The following is a 24,483-nucleotide window of genomic DNA, read 5'->3' on the forward strand; positions in this document are numbered from 1 at the left end:
AGCCGCGAAAGGCCTTGTCACGTGGAAAAGACGGCTTTGGCATTTGACAGTGTCACGTGACAAAGCAAATACATCGAGGGGAGGGACGGGGACTGGAGACACGTGACAGACCACACAGATATCCTCGTGTCACGTGACAAGAACACGCCTCCTCCTCTTTCCGCCCCTCCCTCCTATTCCGGCTGGGCTTGCGTCGAGTGAAAACGCGAGGAAAGGGCGGGGCTTCGGTCGGTCACGTGCTCCCGCACCTCCCCGGCGCGCGCCCGCCCGCCCGCCCGCTCGCCCCCGGCCCCGGCTCCTCCTCCCTCCTCTTCTCGCCATTGCAGTTGGACTCAGCCGCCCGGCGCGTACCGCGTGGCTTTTGGGGGGAGACCCCGGTGGGCTGTGGCAGGAGGGCGGCGGCGGAGGCTGCGAAAGGGGAAGGGGACGCCGACAAGGTAAGCGTCAGTGTGGCGGCGGCCGGGCCCGCTCCCGCCTCTGCCCCTCCCCCCCGTCCGTTCTCCCTCTCAGCACGGTCCCAATTGGGGGGTTGCGGTGACAATGCTGGTGGCGCCCTGTGCCTCTTGCTTGCACTTGACCCCCTGGCCCGGATGCCTGATTCCTTTCTTTCTCGCCGGCCTCGCTCCCGCGCTCGGCCGTTACTCTCCCCCATTGTGCCGAAGAAACAAAATGGCGGCGGCGGCGGCGAGGGCCCAGTGCGCGCGCATCCTCCCCCCCCCCTTCGTGGCCCCTCGGCCCGCGTCGGCGCCTCTTGCGGGGGGTGCGCGCGCACCGGACCCTCGGCTGCCGCCTCTCCCGGCCCGGGCTTTGTCTGTTGCTGCACCCGGCGCACGCGCGCACGTGCTTAGAGCACACACCCCCTCCAGCCTGGAGCATCCTGGCAGGGGCGACCCTCCCCTCCACTCTCTCCTCTTCTTTGTCCGGGTCTGTTCCTGGGTTCCTGGAGGGTCACAGGTTTCTAAGGCGGGAAACCTCCCCTCCTTTGTCCTCACGAGGTGAGGAGAGACGGATTCCCCTTACTGTAAACCTTTTTTCCGGGTGTATTACAGTGGAAGCTTTTGTGGGTTCGTCGGGTCCCCAAATCTATGGTCCAGAGACCTCCCGCGGGTAGTGGCCAAACCTGGGAGGATTTAAGCTGGCTTGTTCTTTAGATCAGGTGGATTGCATTGGTGTTGAATGTTTTCCAGGGCATTTAGGAGTAGCATCCTACCCCCAAACGAAGATGTAGTGCCATACTTGCGGAATGTAATCTGCAAAATTGGGACCCAAACGTGGGTGCTTAAGCCCTTTTCTAGTTTATTTTCTTAAGTTGAGCAGTTGAGATTCTTGAGGTTAACCATGAGGTTCTAACCCAGTTAATCTCCCTGGCTGGATTATTTGTGCTGTATGATGACCTGCATGTACTTCCCCTGTTCATTGACTAAATTTGGGGAGAGTAAACTTACTTCTCTCAATATTTCAAAAATTGCTTGCAAGTTGCTGCTTAGGGACATGATGGATCAGCAAGAAAGCAGCATTTTCGGTGATAAACCTCCCTTTTCTGGATTCTGAATCTTTCTGGTTGTTCAAGATTCTGCCGTCTCAACGTAGGGTTTGAATTTAGACTTTACATTCTCTTTTCCTCAGGTATTTGTGGTTGAGAACCTCCATGGATTGCTCACAGAGTTGCGACTATGCTTTGTATGTGGTGCTTTGTGTGTGGTCTCTTGGGATGTGTTCACCAGCAGCCACTTAGACTGTGAATGAAGTGTGTAGACCAGAGCCTCCTTTCCAGCTGGAAAGGGGAAGGGAAAAGGCCTAGGATGCTGACAGGTGTTACTGAACCTGCCCAGTAGTACTGGAGTCTTGCCTCTAAGCTGTATCTTGGCTATTTGGGTAGCTCCTGTACCCTGGGATTTGTGAATGGAATCCGCAAGCTCTAGTGTTGTCTGTAGTATGCTGTAGCTCAGATTGGAGGCTAGTGATTACTACCCAGGCTTGGCCTTGCCAACACTGAACGCTGATTTATCAGTCTCCCTGTCTTCTAGGGGCATGGACATCACTTACTTTCTGCAGCTGAAAGGTGCGGGATTATTTACAGTTTGTTTCTCCTGATGGAAATTGTTTAGTACCTATAAGCAAGAATTCCTTTAGCTTGTTCTAGTGTTCTTAGAGTTTCACAAGTTTATATTCCTGAGAGTGAAGAATCTAAATTTGTTAGCTTGTTGTTTTTCTTTTTTTTTTTTTTTTAATCCTGTCCTGGGGTTTGAACCCAGGGTCTTTTGAAGGGTAACTCTCCACTGAGGTTCTGATTTTTCTTAAATTCTTCCTGTCAAATTACACACTGACAAGAGCAGCTGCCAAGACTTTGATCTCACAGATGTGCTCTTTTTTAGGATCCCTGGATAAGGCCTTCAGGTAGGACCAGGTGGAGCCAGTGCTGGGGAGAGGGCCTTCTGTGTAAGTTAACCTCTTTCCTTTGGGTAAATCCTAGGCAGCATCTTTTTTGTCTTTGGGCTTTAGCAAGATGTGGGATTTAGAAATGCTTTTTCTGTAAAAGATGTTAGATGTTTTGTTTGGTGTGGGACAGCTCTCTCTCACCTCTTTCACCCTCATTTGCTGTGTCTTCCAGTCACCCTTCATGGCCTCATGGGAGTAATTTCTTTCCCCAAGAAACTTGAATTTGGTGTCCTGCTACATTTTGTCAACAAGTTAAATCCACTTTTTGCCATTGTGAAAGGTGGATAGTGTCACCATCTGGTGTTAGCATGAAAGACTCAGGAACATAGGCCCCTTTATTTCAATCTTGATTTGATTGAAACTTTGCAGCAATTAGAATTTTCTAGGTTTTGTATGTTGGGTGCTTTTTATTTTAGTAAAGTCCTAGGAGAGAGAGATTTGGTTACTGTTAACAATGATTTGGAGTTGGAGCAAACACAGTGGATTAATGAAATGTGGTTGGGGCTCTGCAAGGGTGATGTGGACTAGTTTTCTGCTGTAGCATTTGGCAGTTTTATCTGAAACAAGTAGGTTATATCTCTGCTTTATTATTTAGAATAAGTCAGTGCTGAAATGGTAGTGAAGGCAGGTGTGTGTGAGGGAACATTGTGTTTTTGAAAATTGTGGTAGTTATCTTTTTTCCTAAGACAACACGTAGATGATCCCCTTATAAATAGCAATTGGAAATTTAAACATTTTAAGTATCTGCTGTTTTTCAGATGTCTTGAGAAATACCAGTTGAAATTTTTTTTTTTTTCCTCCTCCTCATAAATGTGTAACAAAGACTGAAAATGTAACTGTATGTTGATGGGGATGGAACCCTGAGCCTTTTGAATCTGAGGCAAGTGCTCTGCCACTGAGCCACACTCAGAGGGCTCAAAAATGTAACTAGTTTTTTTGGGTTTTGGTCAGGGATTGAACCCAGGGTCTCTTAACCAAACCCAGGGTCTCTTAACCACTGAGCCACATCCCCAGCCCAGTAGAGACAGGGTCTCAGAGTTGTTTAGAGCCTCGCTGAGTTGCTGAGGCTGACTTTTGAGCTCGAGATCCTCCTGCCTCAGTCTCTCTAGCCTTTGGGATTGCAGGCGGGCCCCGCAAAATTTAACTAGGTTTTTTTTTTTTTTTTTTTTTTTTTTTTTTTTTTTTTTAATATTTCTAGTTGTATATGGGCACAAAACTTATTCAGTTTATTTTTATGTGGTGCTGAGGATTGAACCCAGTGCCTCACAGGTGCTAGGCAAGTGCTGTACCACAGAGCCACAACCCCAGGCCACTATATAACTAGTTTTAAAACCAAAATGTGTTTACTACCTAAGGCCATTTATGATCACCAGGGATCATTTAGTTACAAAGTTGAATGTGTGTATCTTTTTTATTAAAGTGCATAAACTTGCTTCAGATTATAATTTTAGTGATTAGGGAGAAGTGGCTCTGCTGGCATTTTGACATCCGTAGTTTTTCTTGAACTTGCCAAACAACTCTCTTTCTTTTCTCTTTTGCTCCATTGAGAATTGAACCCACCACTCTTCTATCTCTGAGCCGCATCCCCTGCTTTTTTTTATTATATTTTGATTCGGGTCTTGCTAATTGCTCATGGTGGTCTTGAACTCTTGGGCTAAAGTGATCATGCTGCCTCAGACTCCCAAGTTCATAATTTATTTTAAAAAATCTAACCCATGAACTTCTGTAGTCCCAACTACTTTGGATGCTGAAGCAGGAGGATCCGGAACCCAGGAGCTCAGGGCCAGCCTGGGTAATGTAGACTCAATATTTAAAAAAAAAAAAAAAAAAAAAGGCTAAATGTCAACAACATGGAAATAAACAGCTCAGGTTCATAGAACGTAATAATCACTTGATCCATAGGTGCAGTGCAGTATTGCTACAGGAGGAAATAATCATTGACTAGTAAATGTGGAGGTTCTGTGGGCTGCCTGGTCACTGCTCACCTGGTGGGTGGTGACTACAGTTTCACAAAGCAGATGTATAAACTGGCGGGAGGGGAGAGTGGAAATAAAATGAATTGATGAAGTTACTTGAGTTTTTTTTTTTTTTTTAATACTGGGAATTGAACCCAGAGGTTGCTATACCGCTGAGCCACATTCCCATCCCTTTTTATATTTTATTTTAAGACAGGTCTCACTAAATTGTGTAGGACCTCTTTGAGTTGCTGGGATTACAGGCGTCTTCCTCCACACGCTACACTTTAGTCTTTTTTACCCCCCAAAATTATTTTTTTTGCAGTGCTAGTGATAGAACCCAGAGCTGCAAACTTGCTAATAAGCAAGTGCTGTGCTACTGAGCTACGTCCTTAAGTCTCAGGTCTGTTTTTTAAAATCCAAGGTAGCAACTTGGAAAACAGTTTTAACAGTTTTTTATACAACTGAACTGGCAACTGGACTGAGAGAGTAACTCAGTGGTAGATAATTTGCTTAGCATGTGCGAGACTCTGGGTTGATCTCCAGCACCCCCCAAAACTAAACTGGTTACTCTCGTGTCCCAAAAAAGTGAAGGTTTATGTTCATCTGTAAACTCATACATGTTCATAGTGGCTTTCGCTCTTTAAGAGATCTGGAAACAACCCAGATGTCCTTTAGTCTATGAATAGTTAAACAGTAGCACATGCATCCTAATAATATTTAGCAACCAAAGAAAACTGCTGAGGGAAACAAGGAAATCATGAAAGGTTACATATTCTGCAATACCATTTCTATCACTGTGTGTGTGTGCGCGTGTGTGTGTGCGCGCGAGCGCGCGCGCGCTGGGGATTGAATCCAGGGCCTTGTGCATGGTAAGCACTTGCTTTACTACTGAGATAATATCCTCAGTCTTCTGACTTTTTTTATTTTTATATTTTTGGTGCCTGGGATTGAACCCAAGGGTGCTTAACCACTGAGTCACATCCCAGCTCTTCTTTTTTTTTTTTTTTTAATTTTTTTTTTTTTTGTTTGTTTGTTTTTAGTTGTAGATGGGCACAGTACCTTTATGTTATTTTTATGTGATGCTGAGGATTGAACCCAGTGCCTCATACATGCTAGGCGGCACTCTACCACTGAGCCACAACCCCAGTCCCTCAACTGTTATTTTTATTTTGATACAGTCTTACTAAGTTGCTGAGTTTGCTAAATTGCTGAAGCAGATCGCTAATTTGCTGTCCTCCTGCCTCAGCCTCCTGAGTTGCTGGGATTATAGGTCTGCACAGCCATGCTCAGCTAAATGGTCCATTGGATTAGTGGTTGCCAGGGACTAGGGAGTAGAGAAGGTTGAAAAGTGGATTTAAGCATAAGAGCAGCAGGAAGAATCTTTGTGTCAAGGGGGCATTCTATACTTTGTTTCAGTATCCTTTGGTGGTTAAGATATCTTGCTGTGATATTTTTTGCAAGACATTACCACTGGAGGAAGAGTCCAGTGGATTTTTTTTTTGTTTGTTTGTTTGTTTGTTTGTTTTTTTCCTAGAGATTAGGGGCCTGGACCACTAAACTACATTCGTAGCCCTTTAAATTTTTATTATTTATGGGCACCAGTGATTAAACCAAGGGTTGCTTTAGAACTGAGCTATATCTTCAGTCCTTTTTTTATTTTTTATTTTGAGATGGGGTCTTCCTAAGTTGCTGAGACTGACTTCTTGGTTCAGCTTCCCTGTCACTGGAATTATAGGTGCGTGCCACCACCTTGCCTGGCCCCAAATATTTTTGCACTAAAAATGAAGGAAAAAAATAAACTGGAAGGTGATAGTCCTTTAAATAGAAAATATTAAAAGTAATGTATTCCTAACTTTTGACCTGTTGATCAGTGGAAACATTGTTGCACACAGAACCAAGGATAATTGAACTAGACTTTTAGATTTGTGGTGGACTATTCACTTTCTCAGAGTAGCATAGAATTTAGATTGACATCATCTGGCTAGGTTGCTTTCCATATGTCCTTGAAGATGTGAATCTATAAAAAGTTTAAGGAGTCACTAAGAGTAGCTCATTTGTATCATTTTACTTCACAGCCCAGGATGGGCTAGCTTTTAGAGACATACAGAAGCTATCTTCAGTCCCAGCAAATTTCAAAGCCTCATTCAGACTTTTTAAGGTGGACATCCACTTCAAGACCATCCCCCAGAGTTGCTGGGAAGGCTTTTAAGATTTTGTGAAACACTGGCAAACAGGTGGGCCATACCTGTTCATTCATTCTCCAAACATTTATTGATAAGTGTGCCAACTTGGGCATGCTTTTTTCCAGCCGCAAGTTCCTTGAACTTCATATTATAGTCAGTGAGGTCAGGAAGAAGGCCATTGCACCACAGGCATAAAGGTTTTGTGGTTTTACCTCTTACTCTGCATGTTGTGGGTGGGCTGGTTTTGAGAATAAAAGAAAGAAACCAATATGTGCTTGTTAGACTATCCAAACCACACACACAAAACATGTTTCAAGTCTTGGTGCTTTACTTACCACTTTTTCCTGCCTTGGGTTTCTTTTTTTCCCCTGTGAGTCTGGTCTTGCCAGTGCCAGGCTGAGTCATGACCATGGTTGCAGGAGCAACTTTTGTATAGGGAGATTGCTAGGGGGCAGTGAAGGCTTGTGTGTAGGTGGGTGCTGTGGGCTCGTCACCATTATTGTTCATTCCCTAAAAATCTCTTGAAAAGAGGTTGGTGCTCACCTTAAAGACTCTGCAGTCAGTTTATGAGATGGAATCCCTGATGTTCAAGACCAGGTCAGCTGTCTTGACAGATAGATCTGGACTCGAGGAGACATTTATTTGATGCTAGTTTTGTTGCCTTGCAAAGAAAGCACAGCTCGAGCTTTTTTTTTTTTTTTTTTTTAATTTTTTAACTGCGTTTTGATTGATTGTACCCAAGTGGGGTACAACTTTTCATTTCTGTGGTTGTACACGATGTAGATTCACACCATTCATGTAATCATATATATGCATAGAGTAATACTGTTTGATTCTACTAACTTTCTGTCCCCCATCCCTTCCCAGCCTTTTCCTCTACACCATCCAAAGTTCCTTCATTCTCTTTCCCCTGCCATTCCCCTCATTATATATTGTCACGCACTTATCATAGAAAACATTCAGCCTTTGATTTTTTCGGTTTGACCTATTTCACTTTGCATATTTTCCAACTTCATACATTTACCAGCAAATGCTCTAATTTTATTCTTTTTTATGGCTGAGTAATATTCCGTTGTATGTATGTGTGTATATATATATATATATATATATATATATATATATATATATATATATATACCACAGTTTCTTTATCCATTTGTCAATTGAAGTGCATCTAGGTTGGTTCCACAATCTACATAGCTTGAGTTTTTAAATATGGATTTTTAGTTCAGCTAATTAGTACTCTTAGCTGTTTGCTTTGTCTGATTCAGGAGGCATTGCCACAGTGACCTGGTCTAAAGGAGAAGGGCCCAGGGATGAATGGGACTTTAGGCAAGCCAGTCAAATGGAACCCAGTGAGTCACTTCAGGGGTTCTGTGGTGGGCTTGCCTACTAGAGGAGAGGATGAAGTGAAGCAGCTCCCTGTAGCCAAGGCTTACATACATTTTTCTTCAACAGTGAACACAGCAGATAGAAAACCTATATATGCAGGCTTCTTATTTTGTTTGTTTGTTTATTTATTTATTTATTTTGTGGTACTGGGGATCGAATTCAGGGCCTTGTGCTTGCAAGGCAAGCACTCTACCAGCTGAGCTATCTCCCCAGCTCTGGGTTATTTTTTGAGACAAGAGTCTCACTATACTTTTTCCAGGCTGGCTTCAAACTTGTGATCCTCCTGCCTCAGCCTCCTGAGTAACTGGAATTACAGGTGTGCATACCTTCCTGGCCAGGCCTCTTATGTGAAGATGTGTATTTGGGGGTGTGGGCTGTGCTTGAGGCATGTTAGTAGATGGTGGGGGCTCTTTTTTCTCTTTTTTGTTCTCTATTTGGAATTGAACCCTAGGGTGCTTGGCCACTGAGCTACATCTCCAGCCCTTTTTCATATTTTATTTTGAGACAAAGTCTTGCTGAGTTCCTTGCCCAGGCAGGCCTCAAACTTGTGATTTTCCTGCCTCAACCTCCCCAGTAGCTGGGATTACAGATGAGTGTCATTGCACCTGGCTGTGGGGTGATAATGTTGACTTATTGAATATCATTTCTACTGTTGGAAGGGTGGTTTTCTATTCAGGATCCCTGCTACCTGTCAAATGGTGTTTTTGCGTTTTGCATCAGCTAACAAGTTTCCTCCTGTTGTTAACAGTATTCAGAATACAATGTAGTATGTTTTTTAAAAAGTATCTGTAGATTAATGGATTTGTATAAATTTAATGTGTTGAAACATTTTAATCATATTCTTGTTACTATTATGAAAATGTTTAAACACAAGAGAAAAGTGACAAAAGTGAGCACCTGCCTTTACACACAGCTTCGGTTGTGCCTTTGACTTTGATTAAACCTGTGCTTCACACACTGTCCACTGTATATCATTCATCCTTCAGTCACTTTACTTTTTATGGTGTTTTTCAATCTAAGTATCAGCAGAAAGTTGAAATTTTCCCTCTATGCGTTAACTGGAATTATTTTTTTGTGGGAGTGACTGGAGATTGAAACCAGGGCTGCTTTACCACTGAGCTACAATCCCCATCTGTTAAATTTTCTATTGAGACAGGGTCTCACCAAGTTGCCCAGCTTTCAACTTGAGCCTCCTACCTCAGTCTCCCAAGTACCTGAGATTATGGGTATGCAGCATCATGCTGGCAGTGTCAGTAGTTTTTGTAGAGAATTATTGTTCTTTTTTTCTCCCTTCCTTTCTTCCTTCTTCCATACCTCACCCCAATAATGGGGTGTGCTTTGCCACCAAGCCACATCCTTAGCACTTCTTTTTTTTTTTTTTTTTTTTTTTGATGGGGAGTACTGGGGATTACATTCAGGGGCACTCAACTACTGAGCCACATCCCCAGACCTTTTTTGCATTTGATTTAGAGAACAGGGTCTCACTGAGTTGATTAGCACCTTGCTAAATTACTGAGGCTGGCTTTGAACTTGAGATCCTCCTGCCTTAGCCTCCTGAATCACTGGGATTATAGGTGTGCACCACCATACCAACTCTATTTTTTGTTCTAAGACAGGGTTTTCCTTACTTGCCTGGGGTGACCTCCAACTTGGCAATCTTCCTGAGTCACAGGTGTATGCCTCTGTGGCTGTCTCCTCACCCCACCCCCTTTTTTAAAAGTCACATGCAGATCTTGAATGTGCTATTTAGTGAGTTTTGACTAGTGCATCATTCTTTTGCCCCCTTAGGCCCCTTCCCAAAGTAATGGTCCCTGTCACCATCCCCAAGCATGACTCTGAATTTTTTTTGCAGTGTTCATTAGTTTTGCCTGTTCTAGAACTACTTGAAGAGTTTGACCCCAAGGGTGTTTAATCACTGAGCCACATCTCCAGCACTTTTTTGTACTTTATTTAGAGACAGGGTCTCACTGAATTGCTTAGGGCCTCACTGTGTTGCTGAGGCTGGCTTTGAACTCATGATCCTCCTGCCTCAACTTCCTGAGCTGTTAGGATTACAGGTGTGTGCTACCATGCCTGGCCCCTAGAGCTTATTAGAGATGGAAATATTACTCATTTTGGTTCTCAGTTGTCCAAACAGTTATTAGAAGCCCTCACAAGTCCGTTCCTACATCTTCTGGGAGCCTGTATTAGTTTCCAACACATCTGTACCTTTTGACAGTGCAGTGTGGCCCTGGCTCACCTATCTGGTATATGTCCTGTTTCAGTCAACTACTTTTCCAAGGAGCTTGTTGTGAGCTATCAGTCCTATGAACCCATTAATAAAATGGTCTTATCCTTAACCTTGCTGTAAAATCTATTCAGTATTTGTAGTGGAGGCAGACTTTGAGATGAAGAGGTGGTACGTGTGTCACGAACCTTTGGTGCGTGGCACCATGTTGCACCTGGAAGGAAGGAATGATTTTTCTCCTTTAGGATATGCAAGATGATCAGGTCCCTAGGAATGGGACCAGTTGGCCTTGCCCATCACTGTCCCAACATCCAGCCCAGGGTCTGACCCAAAAGAGATGCTAAATACTTTTTGAATAAATAAATATATAGTTTTAAAGTATTTTTTTAGTTGTCAGTGGACCTTTATTTTATTCATATGTGGTGCTGAGACTCAGATCTAGTGCCTCACACGTGCTAGGCAAGTGTTCTCTACCATTGAGCCATAACCCCAGCCCAAAAAAATACTGTTTTAAACTGCACTCTTCATGATCATATTGATGAGATTTTAGCATAGATAAGACCAAGTCTGGTGACCATGTGACACAGGACTTGGGGTTTTGCCATGTAGCTCAGGTGTCTCCTTTGCCTGTCAGAAAACAGGCTGTGGTTATTTCATTTTTTAGTCTTTCTATCGTGTCCGTACCTTTGTAGAAGTTTTTTTTAAGTTTACTATGCATTAAAAATAAAACTGTCATGGAACTTTTCAAACACACATAATGAACCCCAGTACATCTGTCTCCCAACTTCAGCAGCTGTCAACGCTGATAACTGTTGAACCCAGAGACACTTTACCATTGAGCTACAATATCTAATCCTTGTATTTTTATTTGATTGGTACTGGGAATTGAACCTGGGGGCACTTTACCACTGAGCCATATCCCTAGCCATTTTTAATTTTGGGACAGAGTCTCTAAATTGTTTAGGGCCTTGTGAAGTTGCTGAGGCTGGCTTTGAATGTGTGATCCTCCTATCTCAGCCTCCTGAGCCATTGAGCACTGCACCCAGCTCAGACTTTTTATTATTTTGGTACTAGGGATTAAACCCAAGGGTGCTTTAACATTGAGCTATATTTCCACTTATTTTAATTTCTTTCATTTTGAGACAGGGTCTCACAAAGTTGTTGAGACTGGTCTCAAACTTAGGATTCTCCTTCCGCAGTCTTCTGAGTAGCTAGGACTATAGGCGTGTGCCTCCTTGCCTGATAGGTTGAGTATTTTTTTTTTTTTTTTATAATCCCCCCCACTGCCCCCAGCCCTTGATTCTTTCCTTCCTCTGTTGGGGATTGAATTCAGGGGCATTCTATCACTGAGCCACATCACCAACCCTTTTCATTCTGAGAATGAGGGTCTTCCTCAGTTGCCCAGGCTGACCTGGTATTTCATCCTGCTCCCTACTTCTCCTTTTTGTAATATTTTATGGCAAATACCAGGCATGTAATTTCAGTCATTGATGTATCTGAAATATGCATCAAATAAATAATAATGTTCTTTCCAAACATGACCACAGTATCATATGTTCCTAGTTGGAAGATAATTCTTCAATACAGGACACACTGGGTGTGCAATTTGCTTATCACTTAGCCCTCATCAGTCTGGTAATGTTCATCTTTCAGGAGTACAAGTTGGTGCTATTTTTGAGGCTCCCTGGGATTTGTGTCATACACTTTCTGTAGGTTGACTCCTGCAATTTTCATAGCCCCCTGCATAGAGTAGAGGGACTGCCATGCTGCAGGCGTAAGGAGGATGCTACCCTGAAACTGTCACGTGACTGAGCACACAGGGTTTCAGGCCCAGGTCTGTGTGGAAGCTCCCACTTGATGGAACATTGAGTGGCTCACTGGGGGTCCAGGTGCAGGGGGCAGCTAAGCCTTGGACTTGGTCTCCCACTTTTCCTACCCCTTTCTCCCTCATGTTCCTTTATCCCTTCCTTTCATGAAGACTTTAACCCTCCAACACCCTGTTGACTGGCTCCGTGAGTGTTACCCATGGTTCTTCCCTAGGTGTTAAGGGTTAACTTTGGAACCTTCAAGTTGCCCTTCAAATTGCTAGGTAGTCCTGAAGCACTGTGAGAAATTCTTGATTTGACCAATTATGTTAGAATTTATTCACAAAACTTGTAGTACCTTTCCAGAGTTTGAGCATACTAACTAGATTGAAGGGACTTGCTGTTTGTGTGGTTGAGAGGGAAGGTGGAGTCATCTGGTATGTGGATGACTTTTGTTGTTGTTTACTCCTTTGGAAGATTTCAGTATGGGCAGACTGTTTGCAAAGAGTGGGAATTGAGTAGGTTGTAATTGGCATGTTATTTAATGAATTGTAATTATAGCCACTTTTATTGTTTTCGTTTATCTGTTTTTGTTTCTCTCAACCTCTCTAGAGTTGAGCCCAAAGGGGTGCGAACTTGATATAGTTGTCATATGTGCCTGTTCATTTTTCAGGTTTTTGCCATTTCATAAAACAAGCCTTTTGGTGCCCTTTCTTGCCTTTCTTCCATCTCTTTAGCACATTTAAGTCCTAGAGTTCCTCCAAACTTTTTTCCTTCTCTAAGCACCAAGATTTTGATGAACATTTTGATGAACATTTCTGGCCCCCCCCCCCTTAGTATTTTTATGTTATATATTTTTTGGTTTTTGGTCCTGTTGATAGAACGCAGGGCTTCATGCATACTAAGCATGTGCTCTACCACTGAGCTATACTCCCAACTTTATTTTGTATTTATAAAAATTGGCAGACTGGGGATGGGGGTGAGACACAGGGATAGAACATTTGCCTGTCATGTGCAAGGCACTGCAAGAAAGGCAAAAAGAAAGCTTACTATATATGAAGAGATGATGAAGGAAGATGGAGAAGAGAGTTAAAACTGTCATGAGCGTGGGCTTGAAGTCAGACCTGGCTTCTAGAAAGTAGCTGTTTTCATTTTGAGGGAACGTATAGTTCAGTGCCTTGGCTTAGTGGTGGTTACTTGGAAACAAAGATGTATCCTCCTGTGTTAATAGACCCGTTTGTGAGGTAGCACCCATGTTCTTACTGCCAGATATCTGACTGCTAAAATGAATCTGTGAAATATTTGCAACTAATAAGATTTTCTGGTCTTATAGATAGTTGAAGTATTGATAACACCAAGGAAATCTGTGACAGTTTGAAAAGATAAGCAAAAGTTTGATTTCCAGACACTACAGAAAAAGAAGTAAAAATGGTAAGAACGTTGTATTTTTGTTTTTTGGTCACAGTTATGTCTTCATTTATGAGCAAAGATGTTCGTAGTATTTCCCTAAAGCATTTGACTGTTACATTTTGTATTAGACGTTTTGATTTATAAAGTAATGAGTCATAATAATTCAAATACAGTAGTCCCCCCTTATCCGCGTTTTTGCTTGCCATGGTTTTAGTTACCCGTGGTCCACCGTGGTCTGAACATACTAAATTGAAAATTCCAGAAATAAACAATACATAGGTTTTAAATTGTGCACCGTCACAATGCCTGCGTCATTCACCTCACTTCATCTCATCACGTAGGCATTGTATCATCATCACTTCATCACAAGAAGAAGAAGGGTGAGTACAGTGCAATAAGATATTTTGAGAGAGTCCACAGTCACAGAACTTATTACAGTTTTTGTTGTAATTGTTAAAATCTGTTACTTGCCTAATTTACCAGTTAAACTTTATTATACTTATGTATGTAGAGGAAAAGCATAGGATTATATTGGGTTTGACACTTGACGGTTTTAGGCATCCACTGGGGGTCTTCCAAAGTATCCCCCGCGGATAAGGGGGGACTACTGTAGTATAGAGGTGTATGATGCCCCCTTCCTTCTGCCTGGCGAGAACAGCTTAATTTGGTTGTCCAAATTCCCAGTCCTTCAGTTGTATTCATACCGTCATCTTTTATGTGACTGTTTGGAAATGTGCAACTCAAATGAGAAGTGGTGGGTTGCCTGGTCTCTTTACATCATTTTTAGCTTAGTTTTCACATTTCCAGCGTCCTATGCGAATTTTTGTGAATGATGATCGCCACGTGATGGCCAAGCATTCTTCGGTTTATCCAACTCAAGAGGAACTGGAGGCAGTGCAGAACATGGTGTCCCACACTGAGCGGGCCCTCAAAGCTGTGTCGGATTGGATTGATGAGCAGGAGAAGGGCAGTGGCGAGCATGCTGAGTCTGACAACATGGATGTGCCCCCGGATGATGAAAGCAAAGAAGGGGCAGGGTAAGTGTGAGACTTTGTGTTGTGAAACCAGCCAGTGTAGAGGTCAGCATCTCTTTTTCCTAAGAAACTCCACTTCTCTGGTCCTGGCTAGACCCATTCCCCACTGAGCCAGACTTTGGTCTGTCCCTTAGGGAACAGAAGGCAGAACACATGACCAGGACTCTGCGGGGTGTGATGCGGGTTGGCCTTGTGGCAAAGGGCCTTCTCCTGAAGGGAGACTTGGATCTGGAGCTGGTGCTGCTATGTAAGGAGAAGCCCACAACTGCCCTCCTGGACAAAGTGGCTGACAACTTGGCCATCCAGCTCGCTGTGAGTGTTACCACCACCAGAGGCCTGGGGTGGGGGCAGGCAGGAGGGTGTTGTGGAGGATGTGAGGCAAAGGAAAAGGATCATGCAGACTCCCTCTTATACCTGCATGTGGACCCCTTCTCTGTAGGTAATAGGAAGAATACCACGGAGCAACTGAGGGTCTGTATGAAGTTACCTGCTGGTGATAATGGCATCTAGACATTGCCAGCTAGGACCTAGTGGTTGTTATATCTAGGCTGCACAAGACCAAGGCCATTGGGTTGGAAACATGACCAGGCTCTGTTGGATGAGTGGATAGATGATATAAGAATTAATGTTTCCTCCCTGAGCCAGACCTGGTTACATACAGACATAGTTTTTTAAACATTTATTTGTTCCATTAAAAAAGCATTATAACTGTTTGTGGGGGTGCACACCTATAATCTCAGCAATTTGGGAGACTGAGGCAGGAGAATCACAAGTTCAGGTCCAATCTAGGCTATTTATTGAGACCCCTGTCTCAAAAAATAAAAAAGATTTGAGGATGTAGCTCCGAGATAAAGAGTGCCCCTGGGTTCAATCCCCAGTGCGAGAAAGAAAGGCAGGCAGGCACAAAGTTAATGTGGTGGCACTCCCCTATAATTCCCTGCTTCGTAGTAGGCCGGGGCAGGAAATTGTTAGAGGCCAGCCTGTACATCACTGCCACATGCTGCCTCTTCAGGATGATCTCTCTGGATTTAGCTTACAAGGTAAGGAAAAAAAGAAATGAAAAATGAGCCTTAAATCTTTTTCCATTGAAAAGAATATTTTCTCTTGTAACCATTTGTTCTTGCACATGGGGTTGCTGGTTTTCTGGGGACAGGGTCTTACTAAATGGCTGAAGCTGGCCTTGAACTTGCAGTCCTTCTGTGTCGGCCTCCAAAGTTGGGATTTTAGGTGTGGTGATAACCTGCCTGTAATTCCCCCACCACCACCAAACTCGGGAAGCTGAGGCAAGAGGATCACAAGTTAAAGGCCAGCCTCAGTAACTTGGCAAGACCCTGCCTTAAAATAAAAAAAATAAAAAGGACTGTGGATCTTGCTTTAGTGGTGAAGCACCTCTTTAAAAATAAATTTAAAAAATTGGTAGGAAACTGGTAGTATAGTTGAGTGACAGAGTTTATTTATCATATGCCAGGCCCTAAGTTCAGGCCCAGCTCAAAAAAGAGTGATCTTGATCATTTGAGTTTTATCCCCCCCCCCCCCCCCCCAGGATGATCCCTACTTCCAGGGATATTTGGTTGTATCTGGAGACACAGGTGGAGTGGATACACTTCCCACACCTAGTAGTTAGAAGACAGGGATGTTGCTAAACATCCTATAATGCACAGAGCAGATTCCCCCTCAACTGAGTTATACAGCTCAAACTGAGCACAATGGCACATGCCTGTAATCCTAGCAATTTGAGAAGCTCAGACAGGATGATGTCAAGTTCGAGGCCAGGCTTGGCAATTTAACAAAGTCCTGTCTCAAAATACCAAGGGCTAGGCATGTAACTCATTGGATTTATTCCCAGTACCACCACCACCAAAAGAAAAAAGAAAAAAAAAATGTAACCCAGAAGGTTGATTGTGCCTAGGTGGAGAATTTTTTTTTTTTTTTTTTTTTTTTTCTTTTTTTCTTTTTTTGGTACTGGGTACCCTAGAGGCACTTTACCACTGAGCTACATCCCCAGCCCTTTTTTTATGTTTTTATTTTGAGGTAGGATCTCACCAAGTTGATCAGGGTCTTGCTAAGTTGCTGAGGCTAGTTGCCAACTTGTGAACTTCCTTTCCTCTGAATGACAGGGATTATAGGTGTACCCATGACACCGGAAAGAAATCTTAATTTAGATTTTCTGGTCCCTTTATCTTTTCCACAGCACATTTACTTTGTTTCTTTTAACAGAGTAAAAGCTGAGTTTTTGTCATGAAGGACTATAAACTGCAGTAAAGAAAGGAAAGGTCAGATTGTTATAAACATCTCAATAGATTTTGCATTTGTAGCAAGTACATTCTTATATACATGTAAATAGAATGTACACTGTGTGTGTGTGTGTGTGTGTATCAGGGATTGAACCCAGCATTTCTTAACCAGAGAGCTACATCCTCAGCCTTAGTTTTTTATTTTGAGGAATAGTCTCACTCAGTTGCTGAGGCTGGCTTTGAACTTGAAATCCTCCTGCCTCAGCCTCCCAAGTGACTGGGATTATAGGCATGTGCCACCATGTCCAGTTCAGAAACCTCAGTCTTAAGAAGATTGATTAATTGAAAGTTATCAATTACTAAGTAACAAAAGGAAGATTCACACTCTGTTATCCTTCAGTTATTTTTCTTTTTTTAAAATCATTAGTGGAGCAGGGGATTCAACCCAGGGCTTAGTACATACTAGGCAAGTGCTACATCCCCAACCCCACATTGTTCTCTACCTGATCTTAAGCTGTTCCGTGTTGCATTTTTTGTTTCATGAGGGTCTCACTGACTTTGAACTCTGGGCCCATGTGATCCTCTTGCCTCAGCCTCCAGAGTAGTTGGGACTGCTGCGCACTGTTCTTGGCTCTCATTGCTTTTTCCTTTTTGGTACTGGCAGTTGAATCCCGGGTAGTTTACCACTGAACTATATCCTCAGCCCTTTTTATTTTAAGACAGGGTCTCACTGAGTCCCCGAAACTGACCTCCAACTTGGGATCTTCCTGTCTCATCTTCCCAAGTCACTGGGATTACAGGTGTGTGCCACTGTGCCTGGCACCCATTGCACCATAAAGCTAGTGGAAATGATTTTTCTTGCCTATGGAATTAGTCACTCCTCCTCTGGAATGGCAAGGAAAAAACCCTAGGACAAGCCAGCCAAAGGGACAGGCTAGATGGAGGCTCCTGGTGGTAAATCACACTCTGAAAAGTTGGCCTCTGCCACAGGAACTGTTCAAGTCAACCAGAACTTTCAATTGCTCTGGGGAGAGTGTTTTGAAAGTTGCATTTTCTATTTCAGGCTGTAACAGAAGACAAGTACGAAATACTTCAGTCTGTGGATGATGCTGCAATTGTGATAAAAAACACAAAAGAACCTCCATTGTCCCTGACCATCCACCTGACATCCCCTGTTGTCAGAGAAGAAATGGAAAAAGTATTAGCTGGAGGTAGGGAAGCTGAAGCAGGCTGACAGGACATTGAAAACTTGGTGTTCCCTCACTGTTCAAATGTGCTATTCAGTTTTAGACTGCTTTGATTAGAGGGTATAGGTGTAGATTTGTCCACCTTTACTCTTGAGATCACATCTCCCATTGGGTTTGATCACTGGGAGTTTGTCCAATTGGTGGCACTAAAAGTGAGTAGCACTTTTCATAGGGAATTGCACCATTGTTTTTCGTAATTCTGGAATATTCTTGAATATAAGCATTAAACTTGTCTCCCTGTTGAGCCATTCTCTGGCCTTGGAAAAATGGGTCCCCGGTAATCTTACAATTTTGCAGTTGTTAATGACAAACAGATGATTTGTGCATGAATGTCACATTGGAGTTAGGTCAGTTTGTGTTGCAGCAGAACTGAGGGCTGCTTCCTTTGTCCTCTGCCATTGGTGCTTCTGTCGGGTCAAATGTCTGAGACACCAAGGGCCCATGCAGAGTGTCAGATAACATTTTTAAACTGTTGCAAGGTTTTTCAATTGAACATTTGCACATAGGACACTGATTCTGTGTCCACAATTCATTGTCCACCCCGAGCCCCTCCCATGACTGTCTCAGACTTTATCAAAGTCCCGGATAGATGGCAGAACAGATAACACACTCCAGCTCTGCTGCAGCATAGAGTGACATGGCACCCTTTTTGCAGTAATGTTGATTACCTTTGGCTCTCATATCTGATGCTGAAAAGCAAAGCCCTTCTAGCTTATCCATTTAGGGACGCTGGACCTTTGACCAACAGGACTCTCTCTGTCAAGGGCTGGGGCTAGGGCAGTCCCGCCTAGTGGGCGGAGGTGGTCCCCTTTGCTGCAGATGGCCTTGGGATGGCTGTTGTGGGAAGCCGAGAGGGAGTTTATTTCCCCTCCGCCACCTTTTTTGTAATTTTTTTTCTATTGAAAATTCTAGTCTAGCTAATTTATGGGGAGGAAGCAAGGGAATAGTCTCTTAGAAGATAGGATCCACCTATCTTTTCTCCCTTCCCCATGGATTATTCCTTTTAGAATAACTTCCTACTTTTAATTTTGTTTTTTGTTTTTGTGGGTTTTTTGTTTTTTTGTTGTTGTTGTTGTTTTTTGGTTTTTTTGGTTTTTTTTTTTTTTTTTTTTTTTTTTTTTTTTTTTTTTTTTTTTTTTTTTTTTTTTTTTTTTTTTTTTTTTTTTGGAGGGGGCCTCCGATTTTTCTGATTTCCTCTCAGGGCAGAGTTCATTGCACTCTAGCTTCTCCTTCCCTGGTCCAGGGTGGAGATGAATTCAGATTCTGGGAGACTCAGCTGCCCTTTAGGAAGCTGCCATATCCCCTTTCCACCTGACAGAAACCCCTTGGTCAAACTGTACCTTGTCTTCTTATTCCATCCATGAATAGAAACGCTATCAGTCAACGATCCCCCGGATGTTCTGGACAGGCAGAAATGCCTTGCTGCCTTGGCGTCCCTCCGACACGCCAAATGGTTCCAGGTTTGCATTTTGTTCTTCTCTTTGTCTTTTGGTAGAGAATTCCTAAGTTTTAACTTGGCTAACTTTACCATAAAGTTTCTGTAACATTGACGATAGCCGTGCTGATCTTAGCACCTGTGACCGTGCAGCTGCTAACAGAGAGCACGTAAACAAATTTGACACCCCTCAGGAGCCTTGTGACCAAGCAGGTGGGCTGCTGCTGCTTTGTGTTAAGAGTAACAGCAGTGTCATACACCCGGTGAAGTCACTGCTGACCGCACGCTTGGTGGTTGCGCACACTCACCGTTTACCCTTGGCAAAGCAGCACCGTGAAACTTGTGTTGTCCATGTTGGCCTTATTTCTAGGAAAGTACTTTCATGTAAAGAGTCTGTCCTTTCTTCTTTAGGCCAGAGCCAACGGGCTGAAGTCATGTGTCATTGTCATCCGAGTACTGAGGGATCTATGTACCCGTGTACCCACCTGGGGCCCCCTCAGAGGATGGGTAAGGCACCTGTAGCCATGACCAGCAGGGTGGTATGTGCAGAGGCTGTCTCCTATCTCAGGAATACTGGGCGATAGGGCATGTGTGGCCCTTCGAGGTGTGGCTGTCATCTACCTTTGCTGATAATTGTCGGGCAGTTACTGTGGTCCATACTCTGGGTGGCCTAAGAGCTAGAAAAGGACCCTCCATAGGGGAACGTACAGACTTAGCCCAGGAAAGAAGGCAGGCGAGCCTGTACTGTGTGACTTGCTTCATAGAAAACATTTGCAGATGCTCTTGGATAGTCCGCAAACTAGAGCCTGTGAACTATTCTTGGCCAGCTGCCTGTTTTCTTATAGCCCACAGTTAAGAATGGTGTGGGTATTTTTATGTACCTATTTGTAACTTCAGTATTGTGTCTTGGTACACACAGCCTAAAAGATTTCTTCTTTGGCACTTCTTAAAGTTGGTCAGGGCTATGGTGTGGCTCAGTGATAGAGTACTTGTTCAGCATGTGCAAGGCCCTGGGTTCCATTCCCAGAATCTCTCCAAAAGAGAGAAAAGAGAGGCTGTCTCTTTGGAGGTACCCTGCATTCTCCCTTGAAAATATATTCCTTGGTTTATTTTAAAAGCTTCTTACTCTCATCTCAAGATGGCTCACATTCTTCCTTGAACACCTCTGCTTTCCTAAAGAAACTTTTATATCTGTGTGAAAAAAAAAAAAAAGAAAAAAAAGAAAAATTGTTTACTGGCTCCTGCCCATGTCTCAACTTTGGCTTTAACATAGTGAGATGGCTATGATTCTCCTTATTCCTTACCCCATCCCACTCACCCAGTAATATTGCCTTGCTTTGGAGTTAGCTGGCCCCTTCCCAAAACCAGTGGCTCATTTTCACTCTTTTCTTTCAGCCCCTGGAGCTCCTGTGTGAGAAGTCCATTGGAACAGCCAATAGGCCGATGGGTGCCGGCGAGGCTCTGAGGAGAGTGCTGGAGTGCTTGGCGTCCGGCATCGTGATGCCAGGTTGGGGCCTTGTGCTTTGCAAGTTGCAGGGAAAGACAGGATCAAGGCCCTTTGGCCACCTTCTCGCTGGTCCACTGACTGAGTTAGGGCAGCAGCAGCAGCAGCAGCAGCTCCGTGTCCCCCCCTTAGGGCCGAAACATGTGACTACCCTCTTGCACCATCATATCCAGCCCTGTGCCGGGTCCGCAGCTATGATTCAGAGGGCGGATCCGGGGGCAGTGGTGACCCACTCCCACGTGACTTTCTTGCTCTGAGACATATGTGGATTATTTCTGTCAAGGGCTGGATGCCGAGTGGGTCACCGAGCTCGGCATGTTTTCCAGAGCTGGGTGTGGATGGGGCGCGGGGGAGTAATGCACCTGGTCCCCTCAGCCAGCACAACTCTTCTGAGATGCTAAAAGATAATCCTCTGCATATCTTCCTTGTTTCCTGCCTTCAGATGGTTCTGGCATTTATGACCCTTGTGAAAAAGAAGCCACTGATGCTATTGGGCATCTAGACAGACAGCAACGGGAAGATATCACACAGAGTGCGCAGGTATAGTTGTCGCCATTGCCAACGTGAGCCCGTACCCAGTTTGCACTCACTGGCTCCCAGTTCCATTACTGGGTATTCACAGGGCAGCCCCTTGATCATAGGTTCAGGTCGGGGACTGAAGGCAAGGCATGGATTTTGATACAGGGTGCCCCAATCTGGGAATCTTCTTTCCCCCTGGCGCCATGCGTGGTTGTTGTCTGCCCCTCAGTCTGCCTGAGTGCCCTGTTGGCACATTGAGTGCAGTGGGGAGATGTGTTTGCTAAAGACTGCTCCAGGGGTCCTTCCCTTGTGCAGGCCCACCACCTGGCTCCGTGTGGCAACCAGTCCCCAGGTTGGGGTCTCCTGTATTCTTCTTTAAGGGGGGTGGTCACTGGCTGGCCTTCCCCCACAGCAAGGCTGGGCTAAAGCAGTCAGGCAGGCCCTGCCCTGGCTGTTGGGGGACCCCTCGTTGATTTAGGGGAGATAATTAGCAGTTACCAGCTCCCGCTCCATCTCAGAAGGCATTAGTGAGCACACACACTGTAGTCTTGAGCACAGGCAGCCAGATCAGACTCTTCTTCCCCTTCTCCAGCATGCACTTCGACTTGCTGCATTTGGCCAGCTCCATAAAGTACTGGGAATGGACCCCCTGCCTTCCAAGATGCCCAAGAAACCAAAGAATGAGAACCCAGTGGATTACACCGGTAAGCATACAAAGACACTGGGTTACTAGGCCCTCCAGAATGGCCACCTATAGCCCTTCCACCCTGTTTTCCTCTTTCAGTACAAATCCCTCCCAGCACTACCTATGCCATTACGCCCATGAAACGCCCAATGGAAGAGGATGGAGAAGAGAAGTCTCCCAGCAAGAAGAAGAAGAAGATTCAAAAGAAAGGTACAGGCATATATTCATATCTTGTTAGGGGTACTGTTGATTTAGTCCTTTATGTGCTTCAATTAAGGTTGACCCTAATGGGGTGATCACATCACCTCTAATTTTGCTTGGGGCTTTTTTTGTTTTGTTTTGTTTGTTTGTTTTTTTGCTGGGGATTGAACCCAGGGGCACTTAACCACTGAGACACATCCCCAGGCCTTTTTTTTTTTTTTTTTTTTTTTTTAATTATTTTGATTCAGTGTACACAAATGGGGTACAACTGTTGTTTCTCCGGTTGTACACGGAGTTGCACGATTTGTGTAATCATACATGTCCATAGGGTAATGATGTTTGTCTCATTCTGTTATTTCCCCTCTGCTCCCGCCAGGCCTTTATTCTTTAGAGACAGGGTCTCCCTTAGTTGCTGAGGGCCAGCCTTGAACTTGCTGTCTTCCTGCCTCAGCCTCCCAACTTGCTGGGATTACAGGTGTGCACCACCACACCTGGCATCTTGATTTTTCTTTTTCTTTTTTTCCTTTTTCTTTCTTTAGTTTTGTTTTAGTATGGGGGATTGAACCCAGGGGCTCTCAACTATTGAACCACATCCCCAGCCCTTTTTTTATATTTTAATGAGACAGGGTCTCACTAAATTAGTGAGTCCTTGGTAAGTTCCTGAGGCTGGCTTTGAACTGGCAATCCTCCTGCGTTGGCCTCCTGAGCAGCTGAGATTACAGTTGTGCACCACTGTGCCAGCCTTCGTGTTTCTTGAATGTGGTTTTTAAATGCTTTTAAAAATTAGATTGGGGTTATATTTTAGTGGAGAGCCCTTGCCTAGCCATGTTTGAGGCTCTCGTTTGATCCGTAACACTAAGTAATTAATAACTCAGGTGTCTGGAACACATGGGGGTAGATGTACCTCTGTAGTGGCTGTGGAGAAAGCGCAGGCCAAACTGCCTGACACTGCTGCACACACAGCAGTCACTGAGAATTTAGTGTCACTTGGGCTTTCTGTGATGGAGGCATTTTGATGTCTCATTGCAGTCTGTCTTGGTGTTCTCTCCTCAGAGGAGAAGGCTGAGCCTCCCCAAGCTATGAATGCTTTGATGAGGCTGAACCAGCTGAAGCCAGGGTTGCAGTACAAGCTGGTTTCCCAGACGGGCCCTGTCCATGCCCCTATCTTCACTATGTCTGTGGAGGTGGATGGAAGTTCATTTGAGGCCTCTGGACCATCCAAAAAGACTGCCAAGCTGCACGTGGCCGTTAAGGTAAGAGTGGCTGATGTCTTCTGAATGGCAAAACCAGTTTCCTTCTGGGCTCCTGTAGAGCCTTCACTCCCATGGATGTATCCTGCATCTTGGGGAGGGCACGGAAACACGGAGGTGGTTAGATTTTCAGACATTTGCAGAGTACCACATGGCAAGAGTGCCTTTAGAGGGTCCTCAAAAGTAGCTGTAAGTTGTCAGGTAGAGCATCTGATCCAGGATGCCCCAGGCAACTCTGAGGTGCAGGAAGGACCTGCAGGGATGGCTCCATGCTGAGCCTTTCCTCACCGGGGATCTGGATCTGGCCTCCTTGCAGGTGTTACAGGACATGGGCCTGCCAACAGGCGCTGAAGGCAGGGACTCCAGCAAGGGGGAAGACTCTGCTGAGGAGACAGACGCAAAGCCTGCGGTGGTGGCCCCACCTCCCGTGGTGGAAGCTGTCTCAACACCCAGTGCTGCTTTTCCCTCAGATGCAACTGCCGAGGTGAGCGTGTGGTGGATGCTGGGAGTGAAGTTGCTAGGTCAGAGCAGGCAGCCACTGTGATCCCTTTCCCTCCCCCTTCCCCTTCCCCTTCCCCTTCCCCTAGACTGTAGCTGCAGCATACAGGGGATGATTCATTTCACCAGAGTAGGGACTAGTGCGGTTGGTTGTATTACTTGGTATTCATTTGTGAGTTGGCAGAGATACTCAGATGGGGATGGCAGTGAATGTGAAGCAGAGGGCCTCAGCTCTGATTGTTAACATCCCCCACCCACCATGTGGTTGGATAGCCCGTAGCTGAGTTTGTTGGTTTTCTTTTGTGTTTTCCCTGAGAACGTAAAACAGCAGGGGCCGATCCTAACTAAACATGGCAAGAACCCAGTTATGGAGCTTAATGAGAAGAGGCGCGGCCTCAAGTATGAGCTCATCTCAGAGACTGGGGGCAGCCACGACAAGCGCTTTGTCATGGAGGTGAGTGA

The 24,483-nt window shown here is 44.6% G+C and overlaps 1 protein-coding gene across 11 annotated transcripts in view; it reads left to right on the plus strand.

Annotated features, from left to right (window-relative positions):
- Nucleotides 1-256: 256 nt before the first annotated feature.
- ILF3 (interleukin enhancer binding factor 3) overlaps nt 257-24,483 on the plus strand; it is a 33,428-nt gene continuing 9,201 nt past the window's right edge. For 2 of the 11 annotated variants that reach the window (XM_079114682.1, XM_079114674.1), the window contains exons 1-15: nt 258-437; nt 13,338-13,435; nt 13,756-13,794; nt 14,222-14,451; nt 14,583-14,760; nt 17,746-17,893; nt 19,298-19,389; nt 19,776-19,871; nt 20,760-20,871; nt 21,311-21,408; nt 21,980-22,091; nt 22,172-22,282; nt 23,327-23,526; nt 23,840-24,007; nt 24,350-24,475. In XM_079114682.1, the coding sequence (XP_078970808.1) occupies nt 13,433-13,435; nt 13,756-13,794; nt 14,222-14,451; nt 14,583-14,760; nt 17,746-17,893; nt 19,298-19,389; nt 19,776-19,871; nt 20,760-20,871; nt 21,311-21,408; nt 21,980-22,091; nt 22,172-22,282; nt 23,327-23,526; nt 23,840-24,007; nt 24,350-24,475 (1,713 nt within the window). In that variant the 5' untranslated portion in view covers nt 258-437; nt 13,338-13,432. Of the gene's footprint in view, nt 438-2,375; nt 2,440-13,337; nt 13,436-13,755; nt 13,795-14,221; nt 14,452-14,582; nt 14,761-17,745; nt 17,894-19,297; nt 19,390-19,775; nt 19,872-20,759; nt 20,872-21,310; nt 21,409-21,979; nt 22,092-22,171; nt 22,283-23,326; nt 23,527-23,839; nt 24,008-24,337; nt 24,476-24,483 lie in introns of all 11 variants that reach the window. The other 9 variants (XM_079114675.1, XM_079114676.1, XM_079114681.1 and 6 more) reach the window with 9 other exon arrangements.

Source organism: Sciurus vulgaris (genome assembly GCF_902686455.1).
Source record: "Sciurus vulgaris genome assembly, chromosome: 16".
NCBI classification, from domain to species: domain Eukaryota; kingdom Metazoa; phylum Chordata; class Mammalia; order Rodentia; family Sciuridae; genus Sciurus; species Sciurus vulgaris.